Source organism: Camellia sinensis, chromosome 8 (genome assembly GCF_055761805.1).
Source record: "Camellia sinensis isolate YWXY chromosome 8, ASM5576180v1, whole genome shotgun sequence".
NCBI classification, from domain to species: Eukaryota; Viridiplantae; Streptophyta; class Magnoliopsida; order Ericales; family Theaceae; genus Camellia; species Camellia sinensis.
The window spans coordinates 13,811,274-13,823,367 of NC_138968.1; the positions used below are offsets into that span (position 1 = coordinate 13,811,274).

A 12,094-nucleotide genomic window follows, 5' to 3' on the forward strand; every position below is an offset into this window, starting at 1 on the left:
AAATTCAAGATGCACAATACTTTTACAAAAATTCAATTTCGTTAATGGAATCAAATATAAAATTGCGTTAGTCTTTGTACGTTTTCATGTTGATTCATGTAAATTTAATTGAAATGCCTATTGATTACGGCTTCATAATTTACAATGTTTTGATTTAATTTGATCGTGAATTCTTCATTTCAGTCATGTAAACACACGGTTACGTAGCCCTTTAAAATATATTAGGTTTGCAAAGGAAATTAGATCTCTGCTTTTCTATTATCACCTTCACAGTGAAACCATGATAATGTAGCCTGCTTTTTTTGTAAAATAAACTGAAGAAAGTTGAAAATTTGTATACCTATCCAATATAGAAATGTGCTTAACGTATTCGGTTTACGTAGCCCCGATATATGGATAACATAAACTAATTACTTGTATGATTCATGGTCACTTCCCAATGTTTGTAAAGCGTAGCATGGCTTCGTTTACCTCTACTACAACTTCCAGTACATGGCCACGACGAATGTGTGCCTGTGGACATGGCCCCTGTATTGTTAAGATTTCCAGGTCCACCAAAAATCCAGGGCGTCCCTACTTTGCATGTCCCCGCCCTGTGGTGAGTGACCCATTCTTTACCGGTCATAACTGTATGAACATTAACAACCCATGAAACTAATAGTTCCATCATTTGCACTTATCATCCCTGTGTCAGTTGGATTGGTTGGTGCGAAGAACCAAGGCGAGAGAACCAAGACTATGCGTCACCCAGAGACGAAATTGTCATGTAATTGCGGGCTGATGTCATAGATATCTAACAATCCTTGTGTGTCCTTAAGACCATTGTGCATGTGCTATGCATTGTCGTTGTCATTTTGTTGTTCCGTATGTAAGCAACGTTACGATGTTGTTAGTATGTACAAACATGTTAGTATGTTGGTAGTATGTTGGTAGTATACTTTAGTATGACTTTAAGCTGCCTTTGCTTTTCTCCACTACGAAACGGTAGACGTATTAATGACTATCATAACTATGTCCACTACTAACTTCCATGGAACCTATGTACGTATGTTATTAATGTGCAATGGTTATATGCTGGCTAATTTAGCATCCTATCTCTCTGTTTGTTGTTATTAATATGTAATGGCTTATGCGTCTGTATATAACAACCGAATTTGTGATGGTAATCTTTTGTAACCGTACATTAGTAATGGCTTCCATACGTACTTCTTCGCGTACCCAATCCAAAAGCAAAGGCATTGTCACTGACAAGTCAAGCAGTCTTGAAGAGACACATAATCAGTTCAGCCACAAGCCCTCATGGGATAGTGACTCAATCCGAGTTTTCCTGCAGTTAATTGCAAATGAGATTACTAAAGAAAATCGCCCATTCCTAGTCCTCAGCCAAGCAGGGTACAAGTCCTTGGCAAGAAAATTTAAGAAAAAAAACAGGAAGAAAACATGGACTGAAAAGTTGAAGAATAAGTACATGAGTTTGAAAAAAGAGTGGCAAGCGTGGACAAAGTTGATGGATTCAAGCAAAGGAGTGTCAGGGATAGGGTTTGACTGCGACACCGGTATGTTTCAGGCACCTGAGGAGTGGTGGGACAATATGGAATCGGTAAGTACATGTACAAACAAGTTTCATATTTGTCATTTACCAGTACATTTTTAACTTTTTTAGTTAACTTTTAATTAATTATATGAAATGTAATGTCTTTCTCTTTCATATATTTCTATTTCTGCAGATAAACAAGATGTGTGCCAAGTTCAGGAAAAATACCTTGGAACATCGTGAGTTGATAGAGACGGTCTTCATGGGGGCATCAACTACTGGTAAGCACCATTGGACCCCGGGAGAGAAACTTCCTGAAGTTGCTAATGACTTATCTAACTCAGTGCATAGTTTGGGAGCCCAACCATTTACTGATCCGATACCCGCAAGAGTACAGGACGTGGATTCAGATTCTTCACTGGAGCATGTTCCGATTGAAAGGGAGAAAAGGAGAAAGACGCCATCAACAAGTGTTTCAAAGTCGAAGAAGGCAACAAGTGGAGCGTCAGTTATTGCGGAAAGCATGAACAATCTGACAAATGTGGTGCGTATGAAGAATCAGCAGGTTACGGTGAGACACCTCACAGGCAAGGAATCGCTGTTGTAATAACCCTCACCACTGTTTACTGATAAGCCATTGATTACTGTTAAACTGAGGCTAAATATGTTAATTGACTGACTGACTGACTGAAAACTGAAGTCGAATTGATTGAGTATATTAGTTAAATTGTAATTCTATCTGTTTGCCTGCCAAATTATCTGTTCATGTCTTTGTGTTTAAACTGCTAATTGAAGGCCTTATCGGTGGCCGGATCTGAAATTGATTGATGTTCTATGTCAATTAGATTTTATGTGATTTTATGGTGTATTTAATTAAAAAAAGGTGTTTTGGTATGATTAAATTGGATCAATATTGATAAATGGCATAAGTTGCATTATTTACCAAAAAGCCATATTGGTGGGCCACTATCTAAGACATATTGAAGCTTCATTGCACCTAAACACAACATTTGCTCTATCCATTTGAGAGACAAACCGACTGAGACAGAGAGAGTTAGGAGATTGAATTGTTCTTGAGGGTTTTGCTTGGAAACTTGAGGAAATTGTAGAAGACTTGCAACATTGAGCCTCCATACCTCTAATTCAAGACTTAAGGTAAAATAGTTGACTTCTTAATTGAGTATTTAAGTTCTATCTAGCATGGATCATGATAGTTTAAAGAGCTAAGTCAAAAATTGGAATAGATTGTTGAATTAAGGCTTAATTGTTGCATGCATGTCTATATCCTTGCATTTTGATGTTGATTTCATGGCAATTGGTGCATGCATGTTCATATTATTGTTATAGACCATGATTTCATCTTGTTTTTGTAAGAGTTAGCTCACTAGAGCATGTATTTGAGGCTTGGAAGTTATTTAAAGTCATGCATGTCCCATGTTTATCTTGTTCATGATAATTGGTTTGAATTTGGATTTATTTGAACTACCTTTGGGCCTTGATTCTACAAATTGAGCTTTGAAATATGTTATACTATGGGTTTTGAGGTGTTTTCTAGAAAATGGGCCCAAAAGGATCGAATTTGATACATTGAAACTTGATTTGAGCTTGAGGTTCAAATCTGGGAATTCCAGATTTTGAACTCATGCTCGAGCGGGGTGACTGGCGCTCGAGCGTGAAATTCGTGCTCCCAGCGCTTTACACTGTTTTGATGTCCGCTCGAGCGGAAAAATTGACGCTCGAGCGGTACCTCGTGTCTTACGCTCGAGCGGCTGTCGAGCGCCCGTCGAGCGTAAATTTCGAGCATCCAGTACTTTTGGCATGTTTTGCAGTCCGCTTGAGCGGAGTAGTCCACGCTCGAGCAGGTATCCTTTGTCTGCATGTCCGCTCAAGCGTAGTAATCGACGCTCGAACGTGACCCCTGTTTTTCGAAAATTCTGAAAAATGTTTTTAATGTGCATCTTTGTATCCTCATTTCATCCTAGGCATTCTTAGGCCTAGTTTAAGGCATCTTAATAAGGATATAGATGTAGAACCATACCGAGGCAAATTAGGGATTAAGTTATTATTTTTCCCAACCGTATAGCTTAGTGTGTGTTCAATCTGTAACTGTGTAGAGTTGGCATCTGGGGACACGCTCTAGCTTAACTGTAGCCCAGAACTCTGTAAGTAACAACTGTGTAAAGATATGTTCAAATATGATTATCTTCTGAACAATTGAACTGTACTGTTTTTTGAAATGATACTGTTACTGAATGAATGATGTCCTAATTGTGAACTGTATTGTGACATCCTTAGAAACTACTGTTACTGTTACTGTTACTGCTACTGTTACAGAGATCTCTGTCGATTCCCATGTTGGAACCACTACTGTTTACTGATATGATGGCCATCAACTGACTGTTCGGTCTGATAAGACCTATTGCACTGTTTTGTTACTGGATGTACCACATATGACTGTAATGACTGAATAACTGACATACTGATTGAAATGATTGTTTTCAATACTGTAAGGACATTCATTCTTAACCTCTTTACGCATTATGTTATTCGCTGGGCTTTAGCTCACTGCCCATATATATATGTAGGTGTACAGGCATCGGACCATTGCTAGAAGCGTCGGGGTAAACTCCAGTTTTGTCAAGCCAACCTATGTGCCTCACTACGAGGTTCCGAGCCTGCCATGCTATGGCTTAGAGTTGTTTTAATTTTCCCTTGTCTGTCTCTGTATCTGTTTTGTATAACTGTATAGACTGATAGCACTGTACTGTACTGTTTAACAGGGATTAGGTCCCTGTTCTGATCGACTGTAAATGTTGTACATACTGTTCTGTACTGTTCATGTATATACGTATGAAAAATCTTTTTGCATACAGACTCACAACTCAATGGACATTGTTTATTTACTGTTTTGGTTTCCGCCATGCCCATGTACTCTGTATTACTGTCTTACTGTTAAGCAGGCCTTCGGTAATCTTGGATTACTGGCCGGTTACGGTGCTAAACCCATAGGGGCGGGTTTGGATCGTGACAGCTGTACACTATTTCAGAGTGCATGTATCGCCTGACGAGTATTCCATCCCTGATTGGTACGCCGTTATTCCACTTCGCTTCAACACTTATGGATAACGCCGATTACTGGGAGGTGATAATATGCCAGCCTGATGATGACCACATCATAGGGTAGCTTACATAAAAGCAGCTCCAGTGTACTGCATCGGCGCCTTTTACAAACCTGTTTGGGGGTCGCCGAATGTGATGTAACGGTCTTACGAGTGTTGAAGATGCCTGTCCTTCTCTTGCTTTTGAAAACTTTGACTTATGTTATTGTTGGCACTGTATTAAAATAGGATGGTTGTGTATGCATGTTTTTATTCCTTCATTTTTGTTTTTTTCTTGCTAGCTATGGTGAACAAAACTTTTAGTTAAGTGCATGGGTTGACGGAATGGAAGCATGGTTGTGCACGGTTTTTGGGAAATGAATGGGATGCTTCTGTTTTAATTAAATGCATGGCTATTTTTTAGACAGGCAACGACGGTTTTCTTGCTAGCTTTTGTATGTCTATATTTTGCAAATTTAACTATTAGTTTAGCTTGACGTCAACTTTTGTGGTTGTTACCACCATGGTCCCCCTCTAAAGCAGAAGTTGAACAGGTTTACAAATTGTGCAATTCATATCATTATGCGTTACTAATGACATTGGTGATGGCATTACTTACATTAAAAACAATGTCGGCATTTTTTAATTGCAAACTTCAATATTATTTGAGTCAATGAATCACGTGCAAATTGATTGAAAAAGTGCCACTCTTGTAAGTTTCGCATCAACGAAGACGTGATGAATCCCTGGGATGGAAGCAACAATGATGATTTAAGGGAAATGCTTAATCAAATGGCGGTCCAGGTGCAACAATAACACAACTGCACATTTCTACAAGCATGCCAGTATGCGACAGAATGGTACGAAAAACACATGGCTAAAACGTCATGTCGCACTTCTATACTGACAGGGAATGCATGGATATCTGAACTATATGCGGGCCATATGGGTCGATTTGAAGAAAATGTTTGCATGCCGAAGGAAGTTTTTTCCGCCTTGTGTGAAACATTAGTAAATGATTTTGGGTTACAAGTACCGCAACGTCTACATGGCTTAGTTGTTGAAGAAAGCGTTGCAATGTTTATCCATGTGTTGAAAGGGAAGCAAAATCAGGAAATCCAAGAACGGCTCCAACATTCGGAGGAGACTGTGTCTCGGCACGTGAATAACGTATTAACTTCCATGAAAGAGTTCACTGTTGTTCATTGCCGACCCACATACAGTTAGCATCGTATACATCCATACGTGCGGTCTAGACGAAAATACTTACCGTTCAAGGTACTACTGAAAAACATTATTGACATATAAATAAGAAGTGTTAGTTATTTTGTTTTTATTATTAACTGGACGTGACGTATGGAAAAAACCATTACTTGTTACCCGTTTAAGCAACAAAAGAATTGGGTTGTTTGCAGGACTGTATTGGAGCAATAGACGGAACACATATAAGTGCATGGGTTACGGGGCCAGATGTAGCAACATATTTTGGTAGAAAAATACTGTCACATGCAAAATATCATGGCCGCGGTCGATTTTGACATGTGTTTCATATTCATTTCGTGCGGATGGGAAGGAAGTATGCATGATAGTCGCATTTTCAACGAGATACTAACAGATGACAATGTCTCATTTCCACATCCTGATGAAGGTAACACATGGCCATGAATTCTGCATTTATGGGGCTATAATTTTTTCTAAAACAGCGTTACTTGAAAATGAAGCACAATGTTTGCTTTTGGTGTCATACATTGTTGTCCTGTCTGCAGGCAAATATTATCTTGTCGATTCTGCCTATCCAAACCAGATAGGTTACTTAGCACCATTCAGAGGCAGCCGTTACCACCAACAAGAATTTCGACGTATTCTACGGAACACGACGGCAAACACGCAAAGGGAATTATTTAACAAAGTTCACTCGTCGTTACGCAGTGTGGTGGAACGCACTTTCGATGCTTGGAAAAATCGATGGGGGTTTATTCGAGACATGCCTCGGTATGACTTTGCGAATGTGCAAGTTCAGTTAGTAGGTGCGTCAATGGCATTATATAATTATATACGGCGAAACACAGGTAATCCAACAACTGTTCACCCAATTTGTGACGAGGAAAAGGCTATGACAATAGTAAATGCCATACTAGAAGTTGAACATGACGAGAATGGTTTAATGGTTGGGGATGAGGACCCGCATATGGCGTTGGTGTGCCTTCGCATACGCGACAAGTTATGTTACATGCGTAATAACGGAACGTTAGGAAATATATAATAGTCGACCTAATTTTCGTAGGGTTGTAACATTGGTAACACACGTGGAACAGACTGTATTATTGAATATTATCATGTACAGTATGTATGTGTTTACACGGGAATATACCCCCTTTCAGTTGGTGAAACAAATAAGGAAAAAAAAAAACTAATACAGAAATTATCATGTGCGATGTAAATTAAAAACATAAAACCACCAGTTGAAAACAACAAAAAACCACAACTGTTCACCCATTTTTGGTCATGTGCCACGGCAATATATGATTTTTCACATCATTTTAAATGAAAATTTGGGCAGAGAAATTAACATTTGCCACGTAATTTACAAATAAATAAAACACATGAAACCCCATTTTTGAAATATAAATGCAAATCAATGTATACATCTCTAAATTTGACAGAACCGTAAATTTTTAAAAACAGAATGACAAAAATACGGCTCATCCAAAAAATAAAAAAAAATTAAAAAAACAGAAATGAGCGTTTGCCACGTAATTTACAAATACATAAAACACATGAAACCCCATTTTCCAAATATAAATACAAATTCATGTATACAAACAAATTTTTTTTACATAAACGTAAATTAAAAAAAAAAAACGACAAAAATACGCCTCATCGAAAAAAAAAAGAAAAAAAAAACCAAAAAATAGAAATTAGCATTTGCCACGTAATTTACAAAGAAATAAAACACATGAAAATCCATTTTTGAAATATAAAAATAAATTAATGTGTACAAATAAAAAAATGACAAAAACGTAAATAAAAAAAAAACGACAAAAAAACGCTTCATTCAAAAACATTTAAAAAGAACATAAAAACATAAATTACCATTCGCCGCATAATTTATAAATAAATAAAAACACGAAAACTCATTTTTTAAAAATAAAAAAAAAATTTATTGTATACTAATAAAAATAAATAAGGCAAAAAATATAATTTAAAGAAGAAGAATTAATTAATGTATAAAAAAAGAAAAATGTCAAAAACATAATTTTTTTTTTTAAAAAAAAAATCAGGCAAATAAGTCAAATCCAAACAAAAAAAAAAATCGGTCCAAACGAAGGGAGGAGTTGATTAGGTGCCGTTTGGTAATACTTACGTTTTCAGTTTTTTATTTATATTTACATAAATTTTAAAAACTCAAATAAAAACTTGTTTGGTAAAATTTTTTATTTATAAATCAGTGGTCTCAGTTTATAAATTTGGCCAAAAAATGAAAACACAAAAAATGTGTTTCCGTTTTGAGTTTTGAGTTTTTTTTTTTTTTTTTATCACCCAACACTAGCCACCACCCGCCACCATTTTCCACTACCGTCTTCCGACACCACCACCAACCACCCACCCCCCACCACCACCTGCCACCACCACTCACCACCCACCTGCCACCACCACCTACCACCCACCACCTGCCACCACCACCCACCACCACCCACCACCCACCTGCCACTCACTCGCCACCACCACCCACCCCTAGCCGCCGCCACCACCACCACCACCATCACCCACCACCCACCCGCCACCCACCTGCCACCACCACCCACTCGCTACCACCTACCACCAGCCACCCGCCACCCACCCACCCACCACCACCACCACCACCACCACCACTCACCACCACCCACCACTACCCGCCATCTGCCACCATTTTCCACCACCGTCTTCCGACACCACCACCAACCACCCACCCCCCACCATCACCTGCCACCACTACTCACCACCCACCTGCCACCACCATCGACCACCCGCCACCACCACCCACCTGCCATCCACTCGCCACCACCACCCAACCCTCGCCGACGCCGCCGCCACCACCACCACTACCATCACCCACCACCTACCCGCCACCACCACCCACCACCCACTCGCTACCACCTACCACCAGCCACCGTCACCCACCCACCCACCCACCACCACCACCACCACCACTCACCACCACCATCACCACCACCATCACCACCCGTCACCCACCACTGCCACCACTACCCACTCGCTACCACCTACCACCTGCCACCTTTACCCACCCACCACCCACCACCCACTCGCTACCACCTACCACCTGCCACCTTTACCCACCCACCACCCACTCACCACCACCCGTCACCACCCGTCATCCGCCACCCACCTGCCACTACCACCCACCACCACCACCACCACTACTACCCACTCGCTACCACCCACCACCCGCCACCGTCACCCGCCACCGTCACCCACCACCACCACCGCCACCTACCCGCCGCCACCACCACCCACCCGCCATCCGCCACCTATCTGCCACCATCACCACCACCCGCCACCGTCACCCACCCACCAACCGCCACCCGCCACCGTCACCCACCCACCCACCCACCCACCACCCACTTGCCACTACCACCAACCACCCGCCACCACCACCACCACCACCACCACCACTACCACCACCACCACCATCACTCACTCGCTACCACCCACCGCCCGCTACTATCACCCACCCACCCACCCACCACTACCACCTGCCACCACCACCACCACCACCCACCCGCTACCACTCCCCACCACCCGCCACTGCCATCCACCTACCGCCACCACCACCACCACCATAACCCACTCGCTACCACCCACCATTTGCCACCGTCACCCACCCACCACCATCCACCACCACCCACCCACCACCCACCGTCACCACTTTCCATCACTGTCTTCCGCCGCCACTTGCCACCAATTGCCATTTCACACTCTTTTTTATATTTTAATTTTTTTTTAAACATTTTGTCAATTACCAAACGAGTTTGTAGTTTATATTTTTCTAAAAATAAACAAAAAATAAACAAAAACCAGTTTATAAAATTTTTGTAAATATAAACTGAAAATGTAAACGTTACCAAACACACCCTTAATGTTTGTGACATGTAATGATATATGAAGGATAGTTTGGTAATTTAATAGGAAGACACCTCAAAAAAAAGTTAAAAAGTTAAAAAAATTAAAAAATTCTTTTTAAATTAAATTTTTTAGTCCTAAATTAAAATAACTAAAAAAATTAAAAAACTAAAAAACTAACCCACTCTCTAAATGGAGGTTGAATTTTTTTAAAATGATGATTTTTGTTAATAATTATGAGATAGGCACAAATCGAACTGGTAGAACAGTTGTCATTGACACGTGCTCACTTGTTGTCGTTTGATGTGAAAATAGTACGCAGACAATTATGCGGTCGTTTTCATCTGGAAGAAGTGTGATGTCATGACTCGTTGGAGCAATTTTTTTTTTTTTTTTGGTTTTTTTTTTTAATTTTAAAGTAATGTCACATATTATAAAAATTTTATTAAAAATATGTGTGTTTAAATATTATTAGATATTTAAGTATTATTCAGTATGTTTGATTTCAGTTTTCTAAATTTAGTTTTTTAAAAATTGAGCTTGTTATTTTTTGTATTTTTTTTAGTGAGTATTTTTTAAATTTTAAGTAATTTTTTTTCTGTTTTAGATACACCTTATTTAGATGTATCTAAATAGTAAAATATTTGTGAAAAAATATTTTTAAAATCTAATAAATATACAAAAATATAAAAAATGTACTGAATTTTCTTATTTTTTATATTTTTTGGTATTTTGTGTATTTTTAAAGATTTTTTTCACAAATATTATACTTTTTAAATATATTTATGTTAGGTGTGTCTAAAAATTAAAAACAATTGCTCAAAATATTAAAAAAAAATCATTAAAAACATTAAAATAAAAAAATAAAAAAATAATTTTTTTTGAAAACTGGAACCAAACAAGCTGATTGTTTTTTGACAACTAATTATAGTTAAGAGTTGTTTGGAATAATCTAAATAAGGCCTATTTTGAGAAGTAGGTTAGAAGTCAACTTTTTTGTTTTTTTTTTTTTCACTTTTTTTGAAATAATGTATAAAAAAATAAAGAGATAATGTGACTCAAAAAATCAAAAAGTCAAAAAACTAGATTTTAACCCAATTGCCAAAATAAGCCTAAGTATATTTTTAAATTTTTTAGAAAAAAAAAAAAATGTGAAATGTGGTAGACAGGTGATATTAACCCCAATAAGACTTGGGGTTGTTTGGGATGTCTTAAATAAGTGTACTTTTTGTCTTTTTATACTAAAAAGTTGATGTTGAAAATATAAATGTTTGGGTTAACTTTTTAACTTTTTATGAAAAAATGTGTATTAAAAAATTGTATAAATTAATGTGTAGGGGAAAATTAGTATTGGGGGTTGTGCAGCCGTAATTGTTGACTTTTGGTGAATAGTGATAACTTATTAACTTTTTGAGTAACTTTTTAACTTTTTAACTTTTTTGAGACTTCCCAAACTTGGCCTATGTGACTCAAAAAAGATAAAAAAAATGAACTATTCTAGTACAACCCAAAGAAGGCCTTAGTTTCTTAATTTTAGTAATTTTTTAATAAGATTGTTAGTATTTATAAATTTATTAAATTATACTTAGATCAAAATTTTAATATAAACTAAAAGAATAAATTAGTAAAATATTCCTCTACAACTTTCGGTAGTAAAAGAGATCTAATATGTTTTTTCTTGTTAGTTAATGTTTCTCAATAATATTATTAGATAAATTTCAGCTTGCCACGATAAATTTTTTCTCTATGAACTAAAATTTTCCTGTGAAGAGAAACTTTTCTGTGAAAAGTTGGAAATTTCTCTATCTCTGTGAAAATGTTAAGAGATCTCAACTATGATGAAAATATTATATGTCATTTATCTTATAAAATTTTAAATTAAAAATCCCAAATTTAAAAAGATAAAGGATAAATGTGAAAAGCTTTGAAGTGGTTTGCTATCACACAAGCAATGAGGTGTGTCAAAAACTATAAAACAACAAATTTAAAAATTAAAAAAAAAGGTTTAAATCACCTTTATGAAAAGGCATTAGCCTAACAATCCTTTCATTATTAATCCATTCATTATGAATTCCTTCCGTTCTATCTTTGGAAACAAACGGGACCTTAGGCCTTTTTTGTTTTCAGAGGTAGAATAGAAGGGATTGATAGTGTGGGGATTAATAGTGAGGGGATTGATAGTGAGGGGATTAAGTAAAATTGTGTTTGTTTTGATGATAGTTGTTAGTGTAGGAATTGTTAAATTATTTTTATATAAAATAAATATAAAATAATAAAACAAATAAACAAAAATACAAAAACATTAAACATTAATGTTTTAAAAAAAATGCCCAACATGTAA

General features: G+C 37.5%; 2 protein-coding genes across 2 annotated transcripts; both read left to right on the top strand.

Annotated features, from left to right (window-relative positions):
* The first annotated feature begins 1,189 nt into the window (after positions 1 to 1,189).
* On the top strand, positions 1,190 to 2,141 carry LOC114280780 (L10-interacting MYB domain-containing protein-like). The gene is made up of 2 exons (XM_028223164.2): positions 1,190 to 1,600; positions 1,728 to 2,141. The coding sequence occupies exons 1-2, from the start codon at positions 1,190 to 1,192 to the stop codon at positions 2,139 to 2,141; spliced, it is 825 nt and encodes a 274-aa protein (XP_028078965.2).
* A 3,364-nt stretch (positions 2,142 to 5,505) lies between these two features.
* LOC145797560 (uncharacterized) lies at positions 5,506 to 6,895 on the top strand. The gene is made up of 3 exons (XM_082884943.1): positions 5,506 to 5,854; positions 6,206 to 6,280; positions 6,399 to 6,895. The coding sequence occupies exons 1-3, from the start codon at positions 5,506 to 5,508 to the stop codon at positions 6,893 to 6,895; spliced, it is 921 nt and encodes a 306-aa protein (XP_082741069.1).
* Positions 6,896 to 12,094: the final 5,199 nt, after the last annotated feature.